General features: G+C 40.1%; 1 protein-coding gene across 2 annotated transcripts; it reads left to right on the forward strand.

Moving 5' to 3' along the window:
• The first annotated feature begins 1,072 nt into the window (after positions 1–1,072).
• minpp1b (multiple inositol-polyphosphate phosphatase 1b) lies at positions 1,073–14,418 on the forward strand. Of its 2 annotated transcripts, XM_007896919.2 has the most exons (5): positions 1,073–1,924; positions 3,444–3,541; positions 5,671–5,804; positions 12,738–12,839; positions 13,720–14,418. In XM_007896919.2, exons 1-5 carry the CDS (start codon positions 1,141–1,143, stop codon positions 14,126–14,128), a joined length of 1,527 nt encoding a protein of 508 aa, XP_007895110.1. In that variant the 5' UTR covers positions 1,073–1,140; the 3' UTR covers positions 14,129–14,418. The 2 variants fall into 2 exon arrangements, with proteins under 2 accessions (XP_007895110.1, XP_007895111.1); XM_007896920.2 differs by lacking the exon at positions 12,738–12,839.
• The last annotated feature ends 7,621 nt before the right edge of the window (positions 14,419–22,039 follow it).

A 22,039-nucleotide genomic window follows, 5' to 3' on the forward strand; every position in this document is an offset into this window, starting at 1 on the left:
CTTAGTTGTGGGGAGGGAGCTGTTTATGCCCTGACCTTGCTGTGTGTGTGTGGCTTGGGGGGGTGTTTATGCCCTGACCTTGCTGTGTGTGTGTGGCTTGGGGGGTGTTTATGCCCTGACCTTGCTGTGTGTGTGTGGCTTGGGGGGTGTTTATGCCCTGACCTTGCTGTGTGTGTGTGGCTTGGGGGGGTGTTTATGCCCTGACCTTGCTGTGTGTGTGTGGCTTGGGGGGGGGTTTATGCCCTGACCTTGCTGTGTGTGTGGATTTTGGGGGGTGTTTATGCCCTGACCTTGCTGTGTGTGTGGTTTGGGGGGGGGTGTTGATGCCCTGACCTTGCTGTGTGTGTGGCTTTGGGTGTGTGTGTGTGTGTTTATGCCCTGACCTTGTTGTGTGTGTGGTTTGGGTTTTTTGTTTGTGTTTTTTTTTTTTTTTTTTATGCCCTGACTTGTTGTGTGTGTGGTTTGGGGGGTTTATTCCCTGACCTTGCTGTGTGTGTGGCTTTGGGGGTGTGTGTGTGTGTTTATGCCCTGACCTTGCTGTGTGTGTGTGGTTTTTTATGCCCTGACCTTGCTTTGTGTGTGTGGCTTTGGGAGGGGGGGGTGTTTATGCCCTGACCTTGCTGTGTGTGTGGCTTTGGGGGGGGGTGTTTATTCCCTGACCTTGCTGTGTGTGTGGGGGGTGTTTATGCCCTGACCTTGCTGTGTGTGTGGTTTGGGGGGGGTGTTGATGCCCTGACCTTGCTGTGTGTTTTGCTTTGTGTGTGTGTGTGTGTGTTTATGCCCTGACCTTGTTGTGTGTGTGGTTTGGGGGGTTTATTCCCTGACCTTGCTGTGTGTGTGGCTTTGGCTGTGTGTGTGTGTGTTTATGCCCTGACCTTGTTGTGTGTGTGGTTTGGGGGGTTTATTCCCTGACCTTGCTGTGTGTGTGGCTTTAGGAGGGGGGCGTTTATGCCCTGACCTTGCTGTGTGTGTGGCTTTGGGGGTGTGTGTGTGTGTGTTTATGCCCTGACCTTGTTGTGTGTGTGGTTTGCTGTGTGTGTGGTTTGCTGTGTGTGTGGTTTGGGGAGGGGGGGGGGGGGGGTCGTCGTTTGCTGAGGGAAGGATAACCGTTGCTCGGGGCGGCGCTGAGGATGTGAAGCGATGATAATGGCGGTGAGGATGAGGATGAGCGGAGGCGGCCGGAGCCGGGGGACGGCGGTGCTGCTGCTGTGGGTTTTCCTGCGCTGTTGCTCGGGGTCCAGCAGCGGCCAGTGGCGGGAGGCCTCGCCGCCCTGGGCCCAGTACTACGGCACCAAGATGCGGTACGAGGACGTGGCGGGAAGCGGGCCCGGCTCAAGCCGGGCTCTCGGCGGCTGTCAGGCGCTGCAGCTGAACGCGCTGATCCGACACGGCACCCGCTACCCGACTCGCAAGAACGTGCCGGCGATGAAGAGGGTGCACCGGCTGATCAGGGAGCGGGCAGACCGAGGCCTGGGCCTAGTCCGGGCCCTCGCCGACTGGCACATGTGGTACGACGAGCGGATGGACGGTCACCTGCACCCGCTGGGGGTCACCGACATGAGCGGCCTGGCCGAGCGCCTGAGCCGCTGCTTCCCCGAGATCTTCAGCCCGCGCCGCGACTGGAACCGGCGCCTCAAGTTCGTCAGCAGCTCCAAACACCGGTGCGTGAACAGCACCCGCGCCTTCATCCAGGCCCTGGAGCGGCTCCTCGAGCCCGGCGGCCGGGCTCAGCCGGGCGGCCGCTGGGAGGTGGACGACACGCTCCTTCGCTTCTTCGACCACTGCCACCGGTACATCCAGTCGGTGGATCGAAACCAGACGGCCATGCGGCAGGTGCAGCGCTTCCTGCAGGGCCCAGAGATGGGGGCGGTGATCGCCAACATGGCGAGGAAGCTGGGCATCGGGCCGGAGAATATAACCACTGGTCAGTGCCACGTACCTGCTGCCCCCATCTAACATTACCGTGAGCTGTGTGTTAGCACCAGTAAGAGTTCCGCCCCCCCCCCCCCACATAAATATCTCGGAGCACTTCACAAGGGGAGGGGACCATAGACACCTCTTCAGAGGTAGGTTTTCCAATGGGATTTTAAACTACAGTACAGGTACAGAGCTGTGTCTACTGCTGTATTAGTAATGTCATTCTAGTCAGTTGGGTGTTTGCAGAGACTGTATCTTGATCTCTTTTAATTAGCACTGTCCTATATTGGTAGTGTGACTCTCCTGCTGGGGGGGAGGTACCTGCCGAGGCAGACAAAGAGTTTGGGACCTGAGCTGGGGCTCAGGATCAGGGCGTGTGGGAGGGTGGGGGGGGGGGGACAGGGTGATCGAAAGCACGGTCCAAGAGCGGGTCTTGAGATGGGTCTCGAAGGAAGCAAAGGGAGGGGCCGAGGCAAAGGGACTGCAGGTTAGAGCTCCAGAGGGTGGGGGCAGAGTGGCGGAAGGCCCGCCCGTCAATAGTGGGACGAGCGAGCCCGCTGAGCAGATGGAGCGGGCAGGATGGTGGGGGGGTTAGGAGGTCGCAGAGATAGCGGGGTGTAAGACCATGGAGGGCTTTGAAGGTGAGGACCAGGATCTTGAACTGTATCCTCTGTGTGATGGAAGCCAGCGGAGTCGGGCAAGGATCAGGGTGATGGGTCACAGAGCCTGTTGCGGGAGAGGACACGGGCTCCAGAGTTCTGGATGATCTGCAGCCTGTGGAGAGAGGAGTTGGGGAGGCCGACAAGCAATGAGTTTACATAGTCAAGCCTCGATGTAATGAAAGCGTGTATGAGGGTTTCGGCAGCCTTTGGTGTGAGGCAGTGGTTAGAGCTGGGCGATGTTGCAGAGGTGGGGGAAGGCAGAGCGGGTCATGGCAGAGATGTGGGGTAGAAAGGATAGTTGAGGATCAAACCAAACCCCAAGGTTCCAGACTGGCTTAGCAAGGTGGAGTGTGCAACCATGGATGGTGACAGACTTTCTGTCAGGACAGCAGTGGTTCTGGAGTCTAGGGTGGAGGCAGAGAGGTAAGGTTCAGTGTCATCCGCATACATGTAGATAACCATACAAGCCAAATATAAATTTATAGTTATACATCAATTATATCAATCAATGCATCTCCATTACTTCAAATAAATGATTTTTTATCTGGTATGTCTAAATGAGTAAACAGCGAAGTTGGGGGTTAATTGGTGAAACTGAAACATTCACAAAAGATCACAGTGATGGCTTGTTTAATGACATTGAACTGATTTTATGTTTGATTCAATGTTATAACTCCTGATTTACTAACTATTTTCAGCACAAGTAAAATCTTGTTTGCTAGTTGATTGGTCTAGCCTTCAAATAAATGATATATTGTACAAAATATTTCAAATACTGTTAAATAATGTATGGCTGCATACCAGTCTCTTTGCCCATAGAACAATATTTTACTTTTCTGAGAATTATTTATTTTTGCTTTCCAGATATGGTTCAAGCCACATTTTACCTTTGTACATTCGAGTACGTTCTTAAAGATGTAGTTTCACCCTGGTGTGACGTCTTTGATAAAGAAGATGTTGAGGTAAATATAGAAAGTGAAATTATCCTCAAGTGAAGTTTACCCAATTCTTCTGATTTTTTTAAAAATGTGTTTGGAAGCACAACATACATGCAACAGTTCAATGACCATGTTGGGTGATGCACTAGAAAAATTAACTAGAACACAATGAAGCTATCTCAGTTAGTAATCATTGGTGGAATAATATCTTTGCACAAAGGGAATATCCAAAAAGGGAGGTTCCTGGAGGAAGGAAACGAGTTGTTTTGTTCAAAAAGATAATTGCTGAGAGTGTTGCACATTATATATTATTTGCATTGCAACAAAAGATTTTTGCGTTCATTTTTGTGGACTTTGTGCGCTTATGGCAAAACTGGCAAAGTTTCATTCATCTGTAGCACGGACAAAGTGTTTGTCTTCTTACTCACTGAACACTGAAGCACTTGAATAGGAGTGTTTGTACAAGTAAATCACAAGTGTTGAAATGTGTTAAAATATATTGACTATCACCTCGGAATACATTGGTATATTGGTATACAAACAAATGTTCCAGGAGGTTTGATAGTTAAACTGGTTAAAAGTAGCTTTGCTGGACAGGCTGAGGTTAGCTTCTGATTACATTTCATATTGGGGGAAGTAATGAACTATCAAGTCCTTGAGTATAGTTGTAAGAACGATGGACCACAGAAAGGAAAGGCTGCAGCCTCAGACACCTACCTACCTCAAGGCTGAGAAACAAGCAGATTGTGTAAGGCTACCCAGAAGTTGTCCATATCTCTCTCTCTCTCTCTCTGCAAAGCAGCCTGCAAAGGATGGGGGCTATCTCTGTGGCAAGGGGAGGTGAAGTTAGAAACACACAAAGGAAAGATGTAACTTTGAAATAGTTGGAGTTGTGTAGCGGGTCAGCACACTTCCCAATGGAATCAATATCAATTCTACTGTATCAATGTATATGTACAGGGGTGAGGGAATTTATCTCCAGTGAGAAAGTGACCATTAAAAGTGAAAGAGGGGAAATAGTGGTTAATATGGTTTTGGTTCTGTTTGCTAGGCAGAGAAGTAATAACAGTAGTAGTGGTTGGTCTGGGAAAACACAGAAGTCAGATTAAACAGCACGAGTTAGCTGCTGGGCTAATAGCTGATTGGGTCTGTTGAGTTTACCGGAGCCATTCTGTGATTTGGTGTTACCATTGTAGATTGAATTTTGTTGTGTATGACTAGTTGGGTCCAATGGTTTACCGGACGCCAGTCGCTGTTTAGTGTTGGTATTACAAGAGTCAGTTGTCTCTATGAGGGGGATTTCCAGGGGCTGATCTCTCCAGTGTGTGTCTAGGAGTGATCCCAGGTCTGCTGTTTGGTCTGGAGTACGGAACAGTGTCTGGAAGTGTGTTTATTTCATATATCTGTGTCGTATTATTGTGTTGTTGTATGTCATAAAGCTAATTATAGTGAACTTTACTGCTTGTTTTATAAAATAAACACTATACTCTTATACTGTCGAATTACTAACAAATGGTTTTATATTGAAGGAAAATTTCAGGCAGCATGTTCAAATTTAATACGCTATCTGTCAAAACATCCCATTCATGAATTATCCAAATAAAGATTTACAACTAATATATTACCAAGAGAGCTTCAGAACAAGACAACCTTCCGCGTTTTTTATCTCATCCTTGCAGAATATCAACTCAGCTGCTTCCATTATAAGATCAAGCTGCTTTGCAAATGAGGCTAGTATCCTGAGCATAATCACCCGGAAAACTGTTCCAGCTATTGTTTACTCTCTCTAACATTGTTCAGCACCATTTAAACATTGTGTTTTGACCAAATGGCTACTGCAGATTTAAAGTGTGACATATATTTAAGGTACCTAATGAGATACCATATATTTATAGCTGCTTTTGCAACTGAAAGAGTTCCTTCAGTACATTTGTGAAAATTAGGTTTGTACTGATCGCCACTGTTATCAAAATTGGCAATTCGATGAGCTGACTGCTGGTACTTATAGATCAGTGGATGTCTGTAGGATCCTGTCTAATTAAGTAAGTATGTTCAGTCTGAAATATCTTAAGAATGAGACAATAGGTCAAAGCTTCATTGTTGCATATAAATGTTTCTTAACTAATCTCTCTGATTATCTATTTAATTTCTAGAAGTTGGAATATTGGGGTGATCTGAAACATTACTGGAAGAGAAGTTATGGCCATAAAATTAATGGGCTTTCCAGCTACAATCTGTTTCAAGACATATTCCAGCATTTGGATCAAGCAGTAGAAGAGAGTGAGAGGTATGTGTCTTAAAGGTTATAGTTGTGAAAAATGTCACAATAGCAGGTTGTTTAATGTTTTTCTTTTGTTTGATGAAAAACTTGTTCATTTCATAGTTCAATATTCAGATGCAGTCTAAGGATATTTAGCAGCAGTGCCATAAAGTGCCTTTAAAGAAACTTTTCACAAAGTGTTGGAATATATTTAAAAAATGATTTGATTTTCAGCACTCCACTTTTTTGGCAAAAAAAATCTTTAAACATCTTGACTATCCAGCTCTTTGGGACATGACAACAACAACAACAAGATTCCATTTATAGAGCGCCTTTCACATCGGGAGGACGTCCCAAGGCGCTGTACAGTTGGGTCAGGACCCGAGCAGGGGGGAAATGGTCAGGGTGAGGGAAGGGAGGGAGGGAGCGAGAAGGGGGTAGAGAGTCGAGAGGGGAGCTGAAGGCACGGTCAAAGAGAAAGGTCTTGAGACCGGCCTTGAAGGAGGAAAGGGAGGAAGCAAGGCGAAGGCACTGGGGGATGGAGTTCCAGAGCCAAGGGGCTGAGAGGCTGAAGGCCCGGCCACCGATGGTAGAGCGGTTGGGGCGGGGGATGTGGAGCAGACCGGAGTCAGAGGAACGGAGGGTACGGACAGGTAAGTAGGGGGATAGTAGGTCGGAGAGGGTAGGAGGGTGCAAGGCCGTGAATGGCCTTGTAGGTGAGGATGAGGATCTTGAATTCGATCCTCTGGAGGATGGGAAGCCAGTGGAGGCGAGCGAGGGTGGGAGTGATGTGGTCACGAAGCCTGGTGCGGGACAGTACACGAGCTGCAGAGTTCTGAATGACCTGCAGCTTGTGGAGGGAGGTGCCGGGAAGGCCGGCGAGGAGAGAGTTCCCATAGTCCAGCCTTGAGGTGATAAAGGCATGGACCAGAGTTTCAGCAGCGTGAGGGGTGAGGTAGTGCCGTAGTCTGGCGATGTTCCAGAGATGACGACGTGAAAGCCGCTACACAAATGTAATTTGTTGTCCTAAATCGTACATTATTCCACAGTATTAATCATCTCCCAACTCGTAACACCGCTCCCTGATCCTCCATTGCTCCCACAATAACTGGCTGCATTGAATCAAGGGAAATAATGTCCTGACCTATCCACGCAAGCACACTTACCAACCGGCTGCAGTAATGAACTAACGTATGCGCACTTATTGGCTGCATTGAATTACGCATGTGCAGTGTCGATTATTGATTAAATCAGATTTTATTCGACTTATACAGTTTGCCTGTAACTCAGACTTTGCTTAAGTCATATTAAATGTAAAAGATCTAACTGACATAATTGATGTGAGTTTCACTGCAGAACTAGTTCTTAAAAGAGCAAAAAGGGTGCTGCTTTCTGGAATCTGCCTAATTTATTTTGCAGGGTGGATTTCAAAGCCCTGGTGGCAACATGAAAGTAACTAGACACAGGTGAAACTGCCTTTTTGTGGCCATTTCTTTCCTAATCTCCTGGGAAGCACCCGACAAGCAGAATGCCAAAGCCTGACCTATATTACTGTCTGCCACTGTCATCAAACTAAAATGAGTTTCACATTTCAAATGAATTCTGTGCCTTCGCAAACTAGAAATCCAGTGCTGCCATCTGTTGTTTCATTACTGAACAGACAATACTAGAACTCCTTTTCCAGTATCTTATAACTAGACTAGCTGTACCCGTTGCAGCTACGCTTGCAACCAAAGGATCCAATAAGGAATGTAGATTTCAGTATTATTATTCTTTATATTATGTTATTATACTTTACATTATTATTATACTTTATATTATTATACTTTATGTAAGATTATTATACTTTATACAACAATAGAGATTCCCCCAAAAAATGCGCATGGCTTTCTCTGTCGCTACTTTGTTGCATGCATACCTCATTTTGGGGCTTAATTAAAGCATTTGTTAAGCATAGCACATCAACGATAGGAGATCCCCGAAAAAAAATATGCCCATTACACTCACGCAGGCAAGACTTTTCTGATGAGGTATAAATCATGTCTCTACGTCAATCGGTTATTGCGTTATTGGCAGACACAAGGGCACACAGACAGACATTATCGTTTTATTAGTAATAATGTGGCATTGAATAGTAATAATCCTTGGATTTGCTACAGTGCCTTTCAAGTTGAGAGGACATCTCAAGATGTTTTACAGGATTTATTGTGAAGCTTAATGACTAAAGTTTTTAAGTGAACTTGGCAGCCACTTTGCATGCATCATTATCCAACAAACAGCCATGAGGTGAAGGACCAGTATTGTCTGGGGGTTTGTTGGCCAGGATACTGAAAAACACTCATTTCTCTTTATGAATAGTACCATGAAATCATTAAATAGGAAGATGGGACTTTGGTTTCATGTCTCATCCAAAGGATGGCACCTCGAACAATGCACTGTATCTCCCAGTACTGCATCGGAGCATCAGCCTTAGACTATGTGAATTCAAAGTCCCGACGTGGGGTTTGAACTCACAACCTTCTGGCTAAGAGGTGAGAGTTCCACCGACTAAACGTCGATATAACCTTGTAAGATCAACTCTAAAATCTAGTGGGAAAATGCAGCTGCCTAATATTAGGCGTAAAAAAGAACAAGACAATAGCCCAGTTCATTTATTCAAGGCAAGTTATTTTTCAGATTTATTCCACTTATCAGAAAATCAAGTGGTACCACTTGATTTGGAACAAATTCTGCATTCTGTTGCACTCTTCTGATTATTATACTAATGTGATGTACCTATTTCTGGGGTAATAATCCCTTTTAAAAAATATATGGTCACTATCCATGACTGTTTATGGGACACTGCTGTGTGCATTGGCTGACGCGTTTCATCCACAAAATACACAAAATCAATTTACTTTACAGTATATTCTGTGAAGCGCTTTGAGAAAATCGCAAAGACATGATAAGGAGATATATCAAATGCAAGGATTATTTTTTTTTGTGTAATGGTTAGGAGTTATAGCCATAATTACGTGTTGCAAGTTCCCAATATAAATTGAGCCATGAGGCAGGAAAAAGTGGAAGGCAGGTCAACTTGAACAGCTTTCATACACACTGGCCTCAGTATTACCAACCATGTTTGAGAAATTCCCACTAATTCAGCACATGGACAATAATGAAAGTTATAATTAAGTTATATGATCTGGTGAAATTTTCTGGGAAGTAATTATATCCACGCATTTGAAATGAATTGTAGGGATGCAGGGAGCAAGGTTAGTATGTATCAATGGTTTATGGTTTGAGCTCAAGTTTATGGTGATGTTAAAGATCCCATGATACTATTTGAGAAGAGAAGGGAATTTATCCCAGTGTCTTCACCAGCAGTCCCTCAAATAAAGTAGGTCACTATGGTTGTTTGTGGGACATTGCTGTGAATAAATTGGCTGTCACATTCTCCCACATAATGCACAGTCACAATACCTCACAGTATGAAGCAATTTGAGATGCTTCAATTATATCAAATGCAAAGAATATGATATAGGGTACAGGATTATGTTACAATGCTCTATATAATTAATGCCAAGAAAAAGTAAAGGTTGAAATTAACTGCAAGATGAAATTTGAGTAGATTTGTGGCAAGCTTGACTGACTCTAGGCTGCATGCTAAGCAGTCATGTTATTTCCATATCTCATGTAGTGAATGCTCCTATACAGAAGGAGAGGAATAATGTTGATTTTCAATAAAAAGAGATCTTAGATTTGTTATCCAATGTCCTGTTTTGATGAATTGTTTACTTTCCACCCACAATTTTCACCTTTCCCCATCTGAGAGAGAACATGTAGGTAAATAGTTCCCGTACCTCTTCTACTGCCATTCTTAAACAAGTTACTGGTTAGCCCTCATTAGACCACTTTGTAGTGATGTACATTGCCCTGCTTGGCCACCCTGTTAATTTAGATGTTTGTGAACAAAACATCCAGCCTGTTGATTCCTAAATATTCGTTACACATCCCGATAATACATGTGATGGCAGATACTTTAAACTGAACACGTGATCCATATTGAGACACACTTGTGTTAAAACTGCTCAAATTTCAGCTAAAGTGAACAGTTGTGTTTCTGTAGGAAGTTCCAAAACTTCCCCAACAAGTTGCTCAATTTCTTACTGTCATGTTTCATGGTTCACTTTTGTAATCACTGATGCTTACTTTGCTAAAAACAAGGATGAAGCAAGTATATTCAGCCAAACTAAAAATGGTGGCACGTCTTAAAAAACAAAGTTCATTGTTAACTTATGGACTTGTGGAGTCCTGTAGCTCAGTGGTTAGAGCACTCGCTTTGCAAGTGAGAGACCTGAGTTCAATTCCAGGCAGGTCAGGGCGAAACCTTGGGCAAGTTTCCTTACTCCACACGCCTAATAATAATCCCTCCAAAAACAAAAAACAATAATAAATTGGTCACTTTCAATCTACGACTGTTTGTGGGACATTGCTGTGCGCAATTGGCTGCCGCGTTCGCCCACAAATATACAGTCAATTCACTTAACAGTGTGTTCTGTGAAGCGCTTTGGGACGTCCTCCCGACGTGAAAAGCGCTATATCAAATGCAAGGATTATTATTATTATTATTATTATAGTAGTAATACTAATCCTTGCATTTGATATCGCGCCTTAACACATCATTGATACATCTCAAAACAGCTTTACAGAAAATTACTTTCAATCACAAATAGTTTTGATTAAAACTGTGGCACAATATGTCTCCTCCCAAGTTATTGTACAAACCATTGTCATCTTTATGTCTGCAAACCATTCCAATCTACTCACAGGTTCAGCCCTAATGTTGGCACATAGCTAATGTAATTTAGTGTTCCATCAGTTGTAGACATTATTTAATTGCAAAACTGACTGATTTCTTAATATCCTGTTGCCTTGGCTGAGGCCATGTAGCAATCCAATATTAGCATGTTTAACATAGGGTTTAACATTTGTAGGATTTTTGTTTTGTGATAGTGGTGAATAGTGTATTGTCCCTTATTGAAAAACATTCACTACAACTTGGTATTAACTTGCGGGACACTGCTATGTGCAAATGGCTGCCACATTTTGCCCACAAAATATACAGTCAATTCGCTTTTCAGTATATTGTGTGAAGCGCTTTGAGACGTCTCAAAGACATGTAAGGCGCGATATCAAATGCAAGGATTATTATTGTTATATCCTGTTTTTCCTTTTTTTAAAAGATGTAGACAAAGAAAATCAAATTACATTAGCGAATTTGATATCCATGCTAATTGAGACATTACGGATATGAAAACTGTGGCTTATCCTGGTGCAGATGCTTATGCTCTACCTGGTAACTTTTTTTTAACATCACAGCCCGACTTCCCTCTGATGGAACTACGATATGGAGGATGGTCTAAAATTCAGTGGCCTTCCACTATACTTAATTCTCCCTTCTTAAGTAACATCTCTGAAGAGACAAAATGTAACATCAGGCTCACCAAACTTCCTTTGCATAGAGAGCACCACAGACCCTAATGTCTAGGCACAATACAGGTTAGAAGGACAGTATCTAATTTCATGTTGAATATGTGAACAGAGATCTATTCGGTGGATTGGATTTTCTGCGTATGGATGGTTAGAAATGCAGCTGAGCAGTCTTTTGCTTAATTATTATAGAATTTTACAGCACGAGCAGCCATCATTTATTCCTCATGTCTTTGCTCATTCAACATTCAAATATTACCAATGTGTTCAATGTGTCCAAATGTGGCTCATGGGCCACCTGTTGGACCACATTGCTTTAGATGATCACATCTTTGTCAAAAAGTTAGTAAAATGCATAGGCAAGCTTGAGGTCACTTATGTAAGATCATTTTGTATATCAATATAATATAACAGGAATTCAATGAAATCAATTTAATTTACAAACTCCATAGAATCACATTTCCTGTACGTTTAATTCTTGAAAAAAGCATGCCTACAAACATGTTCAATCAATAATTTTTAAATTCAGTTTGATTGTTCACCCTGTTTGCTGTACTAGTTTAATAGAATTAAAGTGATGCCTTTTCTTTAGGGTAAATTGAACTCTGGAAAAACAAAATCTATTGCTACTCTTAGGATTCTAATTACTTTTGGATGATCCTTTCAATGAAGCATATATCAATTTATTCACTTATTTGGCCAAGTGCTTGAGCTGCCTTGGGACGCTATGATGAAATCAGGTTTCTGTTGGCCCCTCAGTCAAATGATTAGGAAAATAGAAAATAATGTTGGCATATGCACAAAGCACAATCATTTTTTTTCACTATCAAAAAGCTGGATTTACTCCATTTGGTCCACAGATCATTTATAGAACTGTCAAGAGCTTTGAAAGAATGAGAAAGCAAGGGGGTGCAATTCATATCAGTACTGAAACCACTTCCTCAAGGTAGTGTTTGGAGCGAGTTTCCCAGATCATGACTCCCCCCCCATTTATGCTGTGATTGTATAAAAGAATGAAAATTGCATGTTGCACAATAGATTGCAGTCAGAATTCTGGGAATTCTCTTCTTACAACCCATGCATTAAGCAATTCTGAATTGTCTCTTATTACCAATGACCAGACTTTTTTTAAAAAAATTTAATTTTAAAACTGCCAACTTTGTGTGAGCTAAATGTTTTTGCTTGTCGTGCTTCAGATTTTGAATAATCCCTTGATCCATTGGCTGGATTAAGGCCATGGTGTTTGGAGGAAGAAATAGCAATTTAATTGCTCATAGACCTTTGAGGGAAGGCGGACAGAGCAATTATGGACGAATAACGTTATTTTCCGATCAAGCATGGTCATCTTGCATTCCAACTTTTGAACCCATTTGGTGAAAATATCAGATGTCATCCAGGCTTTGGCTTTGGACTCGTAATTCACTGGTAGATGATTTATATTTTGAAGCATCGTGGGTTTTTTGACTTTCCTATTGTGAAAACCTGTAGGTTATCTGTTCCAGTAAGAAACTCGGTCTTGAGGTGGTTTACCCCCAGTACAGGGTTGTCCCTTAATGCAAGTTTTGTCCGGGATGCACCTGAAAAAACAAGGTACTCTCTTCCATGCTGTAAATTCGAGACATGTTGCATTTGAAATAGCTCCTTCTCACGTCTTCGAGACGTCTCAAAGCGCTTCATGTGTACGTGCTTCACAATTTCCACGGAAAGAAATATTTCGGGCACTGCTAAAACACGCATTCATTAAAATCGACAATGAATCAAGTCATATTAGCTGTTTGAACTCTCCAGTGCTAGATATAATCTTCCAGCTGTTTGTGAAGATAGAATTGAAATTTTTAACCTGTAGTAAATCCAAGATTTCTTTCTGAAATTGCTACAATTAGCTTGGTAATACAACTTAAACTGTATATTGCTTTAAAGATACTAACAAAGAGCTACTTTGTAGCAGTTCTTTATGAAACACTTTGAGATGTTTGATGTTATATGCACCATTTCAAAAGCAACAATTGTTAAATACAAATTTGGTTCATTTACATTCATTTCCAATAGTTGCTGGGTTAGTGATTTCTGCTGTCACCTCCTTTTTAGAACAAATATGTCTTTTGAATCCACGCTCAAGTGTTTTAAAGTTAGTCAATATAAAAACAGTGAAAACATTCATTGCTCGATGTTAAACTGATAAAGAGAAACTCATTGTAATGTTTAGAACAATGTTGGGCAGCATTCTCCAAACAGGATTTAAATAACCAAACTAAAGTAGTATACTTGTACTAATAACCTTACAAATTGGGTGCATGAAGACTTAAAACATTCTTTGATAGTTTTAATGAAACCACTACTAATTAGTTGATATGTTGAACAGCATCAGACTGTATAATTTTGTGGTTGCTGGGTTATTTTGAATACTTCTAAAATTTTATGATCAGACAATTTATACGCATTTATTTTCTTTGTCTTCTCTCAACCTCAGGGGCGAATACATATCTCATACTGCTGTTCTGCGTTTTGGACACGCAGAGACTCTTCTACCAATCCTTACTCTTATGGGCTATTTTAAGGACAAGAACCCATTGTTAGCAGATAATTTTGCTGAACAAAAGAATAGAAAATTCAGAAGTGGTCGGATTTCACCCTTTGCTGCAAATCTCATTTTTGTGCTATACCGGTGTGAAAAAGCACAAGATCTAGCAGAAAAGTACAAACTACAGCTGTTGCTGAATGAGAAGCCTCTGCCATTTCTTCACAATGGAGATTCTGTTGCTGGCTATGGAGAAGTGAAGTCCCACTATGAACATGCCCTAGAAGTGCGCAGTTTTGACAATGTATGTGAGGTTGCTGCTCAAGAAGCCTTAAATGTTACACATTGTGGTGAATTGTAAGCTAAGTGCACTTGGTCAATGATTTGTAAAAGTGAAAACTTCACAGAAATGTAAACATTTGTTCAAGTCATTGATTTGACCTGGAAAAACTAATTGCTGTATGGGTTTTTACCAGATTTGGGATAAGTGCATATATCTTATTTTAAGCACTTCATTGAGTGAGATACTGATTTTTTAAAATATAAGTACCCTTAACATTATGCGTACAGTTAAATTGCACAAGTCCATGAATAGGTAGGTACAGGTTGTTAATGAAATTTCCAAAATAAAATTGATGCTGAACCATCAAAGACATAAACCTCCTTTTGGACTTAATGTCTTAAGAAATTAAGACTCTTCCTGTCCGTAAACTTAAAACTGATTTGCATTCCAAAAACAAGAATTAGCAAATTGCCAAATCAATACTGGACAAATCATTATAACATCTTATAATGGCTTTCAGGGTGTAATGAAGCTTACAGCAAGTTTTTAAACTTTTGCTGAATCAAATGGACATTGAAGCATTTTTGCCTTGATCTACCGTTCTTCAAAAATATGAGTTTGTCATAGCAATATTATCTCGTAATATTCAAAACCACTACTTTGTTGGTTTCTCCATCTCTCTATCACTAAAAATATTTTTTATATACAGGTGTGTGAAGACAACATCCTTTTCATTTTCATTTTCTTTCTGCTTCTCCTTTTACTGTTTTCAATTTACTGTAAAGAGACAAATTTAGTTCTTCAATGACTCAAGATATCTTTATTCACAATTCCAGATAATTGGAGTTGTGGTACAAATTAGCCATGATCTTTTAGAATGGTGGAACAGGCTCGAGGGGCTGAATGACCTACTCCTATTCCTATGTTCCACACATGTAATGCTGTGAGAGGGATCCTGGTGTGGGACAGGAGCACGGCATCTAGTACAGCAGAGGAATCCTCACCTGAGTCAGTTGAAAACACAGCCTCAGTTGACCTGTAAAATCCACTGCCCCATTAGGACATATTGTGATATTGAAGCACTTCACCTTTGAGAGAAGCAAAGTCTGGTTGGACAACCCTTGGTCTACAGAGGCCCCAAAAATAAAGAATAAGGGTAGATAAGTTTGAAAACAAACTGAAAGGAAAGCAGAAAGAAATTGAAAGGAAGAGAAAGAAACAAAACTGGAGCCTAATTTCAAGAAGCAGAGTTGTGAACAGAACCAATAACCATTAGAAGCAGCAGGGGAGGCACATCTGGAGGGAGCTTTGCTGGGACAGAGAAGAGCATGTGATGAACTCATTCTAGCAGCTGCAGGAACATGAATGTAAAGATGCCATTTGGGCCAGTTGGAAAGACGTCTAAGCACATTTAGTCATGAAGACAACCACAATTGTCTTAACGGCTGAAGATTGATATGACCAACTCTTAAGTGCTCCACCAAATAGATGAACCAGATTCTTTTGGTTGCAAATATTTTATCTAGTTCTGATAGTCATCAAAGTTTTGATATATAATCTTATATTTGGAAAAAATAATGCTTTTGTGTTATCTCTGCTTAAACAAAATATATACTCTACAAAAGGGAATACATTAAAAACGGTTTAAAACTTAAGTGTAACATTGGAGAACTCATTTAGTGATAACCTGCCTGGTATTTTCTCGACTAATAATGTTATAAAGTGGGACACTTATACAAAAGCATTATTTGTACGCTTAAAATATTTGACATCACATTAGGAGAGCAAACCAAAGCCACATTTCTGCATTTCAGTCTTAATGTTAAGTCATTTTTCTTAAAAAAAAGATTTCTTACAATCATCATTCCAATGAGGAAATGCTGTAATTTGTTTTTAAGGGTATGAAATGCATCCATTTTATTCTTGTGTAGAAATGATTCTCATCCAACAAGGATAGTCCTGATTTAGGTTTAAGGTAATTGAACAGTTGCTACAAACCATCATGTGAATAGAATTTGTTTTCAGCTTGGGAACAACAGAAGAGAAAAATCAACCCAAAGAATCTAAATTGCCTACTTTGAGAAACGTAATAACAGAAAATATTATTGACAATAACTGCTTGATTTACTGAAGTTCTTGGGTATTTATGAATTCAAGATGTGTGCAGTGCATTTTTGTGTACTTTAGGTGTGCATGAAGAGAAAGCAGTAGTTTTGCACTGTTGTAATATTTGGACTGTCTTGTAATAGAAAACCATTTTAATGGATTGGACGAACCAATTTGGACAACAGCAAGAATTGTTGCAATGTTTTTTGCCAAGAATATAAAAGTAGTATTAAAACCTAGTTGTGCGGACCTGTGGCATGCAATAATAAAGTGGATGATTGAAAAATGTGATGCTTCATTATATTATAAACTATTGTAATTTATAAGTAGTTCAATGTTGTTTGGGGGAATTGAAATGAATACCATATTCAAACATGCTTGCGAACTTAAAATAAATTTTGGTTCCAATTAAAATGACTGGCCTGAAGACAGTTTGGTATCCTATAAACACAATGCTAACCATACAAAACAATAATACATTCTTAATTTTCTGTTGTTTATCTGAAAATTCCAGTTTCATTAAAAATAAAGTTGATCTGCACTAAGGTGGTTAAACAAAAAAAAATCACTCTAGTGTAAAACAGTCTTGGATTTGATTACAACAGTTAGATAATTTCAGTCACTGATTCACCAGACCTGATCGTTTAAACATTTATTTGCAAAGATCATTTATGCAATCAAGTACTTAAAGGTTACTTAATACTTCTTCAGGTCTCATAAGGATGTCCACATTGAGATTGACACTGGAGTCCTGTAGTTCAGTGGTTAGAGCACTGAGATCTGGGTTTGATTCCCGGCAGGGCGAAACCTTGGGCAAATTTCCTTACCCCACACACCTGATAATAATCCCTCAAGAAAAAAAATAATAATTTGGACGCTCAACTATGACTGCTATGCAGAATTGGCTGCCGTGTTTGAGACCTCTAGAAGACGTGAAAAACACAATATCAAATGCACGATTATTATTATGCCTGTGACACAAAATTAACTGTTTCAATGACAATTGTAAATTGTATTACAAAGTATTCAAATAACTATTTATACAGTAGCCTAGCAATGCCAAGTCATTCAGTACACTTTAAACCTTTACAATAAGTTATTTTACAACCAGGATGTGACTAATCAAAAACAAAATTGCGAAAGCTGTTTTCCTTATACAAAAAAGTTTTGATAAAATTGTAACCATTTTCTAATTTAACTCATTAGGAAGTATTTACTGGATGTTGGCATTTTGGCAGCATTTTCTAACAAGGGATTGCCTTGAGATTTTCAATTAACAACAAATCTGGCTTCAATCGCAAATTAGACTATTTCACTTCTTTTTCAATGATGAAAGATTGCTTAAATTTATCAAAGTCTAACAAAAATTGATACTTGGCTTAATCTAAGTGTTAACAAATCAAATTTCAAATGGTGTAATGCAGACACAAGTACCATCCTGGTGCAGTTGGTGGCACATTTGTCTGAGTCTTGAACCCATTTGTGGGTTCAAGACTCGTATCGAAATGTCAGGAATGATTAATGTAGGTTGCAATGTCAAGCAAAACTTCTGAAGTTTCTCTTGATTACCTTTCGAAAGGAATGGTAGAACCTTTCCTGAGAACATTAAAAGTTGGGAAGAGCCCACAAAAGTGTAAAGGTGAATTCGCTAGTGGACAAAATAAGATTGTTGTGTCAAATGGTGTATTTTTCTAGAACAGGAGCTAACTGGATAGAAAGTAAACCCAGAAAATGTAATCACACAAAGTGCTTACAATGTAGAAGAAAATAGATACAGAATCAAAAGGGAGATAATTATAATTGTTGCATTTGTTATAATAATAATCCTTGCATTTGATACAGCGCTTTATCACTTCTTTGAGACGCCTCTAAGTGCTTCACAGAATATACTATAAAGGGAATTGACTGTTTATTTTGTGGGTGAAACGCGGCAGCCAATTGCACACAACAGTTACCACAAACAGTCGTGAATTGAAGTGACCAATTATTATAGTGACAAAGTACAACATACAGTGACCAATTTGTGCACAGCAACTTTCCACAGATTATCATTAAGTGAATTTATCTGAAGGATTTTTAACCAAGAAAATGTTAACATCCACCTGAACATGCAGATAACATCTTATTTGACAACATAACTACACTGGTCTCAGCCTGAACTATGAGCTTCTATGGAGCATCTTGAATCTTGAATCCTTTGACCTTGCAGGGAGTGCTACCAACAGAGCCAAGCTGAATATAGTATGCTTTTATTTGAGTAGATATTTTCTTGTATTTTGTCAGTTTTTAGTTCCTCTTTAGATTTCGCTGATTACAAAAAACAAGATAATCTTTAGATACATGAAAATAATTAACTGTTTCAACAGGGATTACCTAATATGTAGCATTTCTTGGAAACTGGAATAACCACAATAGTGGTACGGAAACAAACTACAGTCAAAATTGCTGCATTCAATTCCCCATGGACTCCTTCTTAATCTCTCTGAATTTAAATCCATGAAGAAAGCAACAGGTACAATATCCACATAGAAGATGATGGATTAAATGGACAAGGTGAAAGCAGAGTTAATTTTCAGAGTGAAACTACCATGGATGTTTTTAACTTAATGTAATGTTTTGAAGTAATCGTCCTTAAATGTAATTAGAATGGAAATGTGGAAATAAAACTACAGTAATAAGGGGAATTCTATTTTTTTCTGGCTTAAATCAGCAAGAGATCACAAACCTTTTGAAATTTTGAAAAAAAGGCTCTTACTTGCCTTTGATAACTGAACCAGTGCCCTCTTACACTGCTACCTTGGCTTATTTCAACATGTGGTTCTCCCTTTATTTCCTATACCCAATTTAGTATTTAATTTGGCAATGTTTGCTGTTTTTGTTGCCACCTTACCGAGTGAATTCGTAGACCTAGACCACTGTCCATAAACTGCAACTAACCTCCACCACCTGCATCCTCATCCACACCAAACTCTGCATATCTATTACCCCAATCCTCGTCAGGCTCTACTGGCTTGCTACCTCCAAACAGATCAACTTCAAGGCCTTCACCTTGCATCTCCCCATCTCTCCACCCATTCCAAATCTTCTCCTGTTTCTTCCAGTTGTTAAATAATAATATAATAATAATCCTTGCATTTAATATAGCGCTTTTCATGTCTTCTAGATGTTTCAAAGCGCTTCACAGAATAGACTGTAATGTGAATGTGGACAAATACCCTTTAAGTAAATAAATTATGTCTGTGCTGAAATCTCCTGTTGCAATTTCAGTTGGTCAGAGTCCCTTGTGTGGTATTTTGTTAAAACAAAATGGTTTGGGAGTCTAAAATTTTGCATAACCTTACATTTTAAGACAATGTGGTCTTACAGAATGATGTTAAATTACATTTCAGGCTTCTGATCTCCATCACTGTATCAAACTGGGCTATTTTTTAAACAATTAAGTTCTTCACAAACTAACAACTAGGTTCTAACTGTTAACATTTAAAAACAGTGAAAAAACAAACATAGACTAATCATTTTTTCTTTGTATTAGTTCAGACACCTAAACGGCTGAGGTTTTTGCCATCGAGCGAGTTGAGTTATACTATTCATTGATAGTTTTCTAAAGAAACTAGATTGTAAAGTCAAGCAGTATATTTTTCCGGAAAACTGCTTTGAGTAAAAGACAGCTCAAATGGGTGAGTCAGAATAATAAGGTTTGCTGAAATTTTGGACAACTATGCAATTCATTAAAATATAAGAGTTTGTTCACAATCTGGGAAAGATAGGGAGTCCAGAATAAATTGGTTAATGATAAATGAAACAATGAAAACTAAACAAAACACCTGTATCAACATTTGAATCACCTTAACCAGAGTTCCTTTAAAACGTATGACCAAATAATGAGAAATGGTTTCCAGTTTACAAGCCAAAAGCTTGAAATAAGTTGTGATTAATTTTTTGTAATGCAAACATTTTGGACAGTCCAAGTCCCAAGAAGAATAAGGGCAATCTGCTCTTGAAAACTCCACACCTAATAGGCAGCTGCGAACTTTTTTTTAAAAAAGCACCAAATCTCCAATAGGGTTGCTGTTCAAGAAGGGTAAAAATCTGATGAGTTGAAAGGTTTTCTTCACCTGAACTTTTTCTGATCTTGTGATGTCTTTATTAATGCTGATGTACATGATTTTGCAGAGAGGTTAGAGGTGAATTTCTACTCTTCCCCCTTTGGTAAAATAACCCAAGGATTGGATTTTGCCTATCATAAGCACTCGCTTAAGCCTGTAAGGATACCTGATAAGTGAACATTTAGCGGCAAGTATTTTGCAAAATTGTAGATTTACAGATCTACCCTTATAGTTAAAGGACTGGTTCTACTAATGCTCAGATGATTCAAATTGGCTAAGATTTATTCCTTCCTTTGCATTGTGCCACATATCATTAAACAAATAGATTTAAAGGTGGACTCGCCCGGCCCCCACCTTTTTATTACTGTATTCCCTTTTAAAGCTCTTTAATCTAGCCTTCATTTTTCAGTCGATGAGTAGAGAAAGACTTACTTCTAAAACCTTGTTTTTTGTAGGAGTAGCTGTGCATAAGGATTTCATTTCATGACTATGAAATCCTCACAAGTTAGTTGTATAAAGGTTTTATATCTTCATTATACATTTGTAGCAAGTATTTGCAACATGTTTTGGAGCACAGATGATTGCTTAATATTCAATTGCTTCATTTATGGTTGGCATAATATTACTAACACATTTCAAAACAAGTGAAATTTGAGCATTTCATAATGAGTTTTGAAATTTCAAAGCAAATTTCACTCCTATATGCGCATTTTATATTATGTTCTACTTGAGAAGAAAACAATTTCCAGATTTAATGAACAAAAAGGGGTGTAAAATTTGACTTATTTTGCCTCAAAAATTGAAAACATCCGCTTAGCTGCATCATCCTCTCTCCCCCCACATGTCCCCTTCCACTCCACCCAGACCATCCACTCCGCCTTCTCCCTCCGCCACGGCTCCTGCCACTCACCCCTGCTTACACTCCTTTGCCCCCATTTCTTCCTCTTTCCTCTCAACCACAATCACCTGGATGAAGTTCACCACCTGCTACCTTGACCCCCTCCCCACCCAGCTGCTGGTCACTCAACTCTCCCTTCTCTCCCCACTGCTGGTCGACTCGGTCAACCAGTCTCTCTCCTCAGGCTCTGTTCCACTCCCTCTGAAAACCGCTGTTATCACACCCACCCCTCCTCAAAAAACCCACTTCATGCGGATGATTGTGGTTGAGAGGGAGGAGGGAGAAATGGGGGCAAAGGAGTGGGTAGTGGCAGGAGCTGTGGCAGAGGCAGTGTGGATGGCCTGCCTGGGGTGGAAGGAAATGGTGGGGGAAGACAATGCAGACAAGCGGATGTTTTCAAACTTTGAGGCGAAGAATTCTTTGAGACTAAGTGACATCCCTCTCCATAGCTCCATGCAATTGGGATCTTAGGATCTGCTTATCATGTCAATTATCAAGGTCCAAGTATCAATAAGTTTTTGATTATACATATTTTTAAAATTACCTTTTGTTCAAACATTAAAAGGCAAGTTGAACTCCCAGTTCCCAATTGGTGTCACCCTTTTGTTCAACGAAACATAGCTAAATTAGTTTCTGCGCTTTTCATGATAAGGACTTTCAGAATTTGATTACTGCTCTGTGAGGTGAATATACAAGCAGAACGAGGCTCAGCTAGCCATGGAAGTTAGAGTGTTTTCTTAAATGCCTTGATTTTCATTACCAGCAATGCAGAACTATTATTTGTTTCGTCACTTCCTTTCAATCACGTTTACTTTGTTCATGCCAAGTATCCTCTTATTGTTGTGTAGCTGGTTGTTATAATAATAATCCTTGCATTTG

Source organism: Callorhinchus milii, unplaced genomic scaffold (assembly GCF_018977255.1).
Source record: "Callorhinchus milii isolate IMCB2004 unplaced genomic scaffold, IMCB_Cmil_1.0 Scaffold7, whole genome shotgun sequence".
NCBI lineage: Eukaryota > Metazoa > Chordata > Chondrichthyes > Chimaeriformes > Callorhinchidae > Callorhinchus > Callorhinchus milii.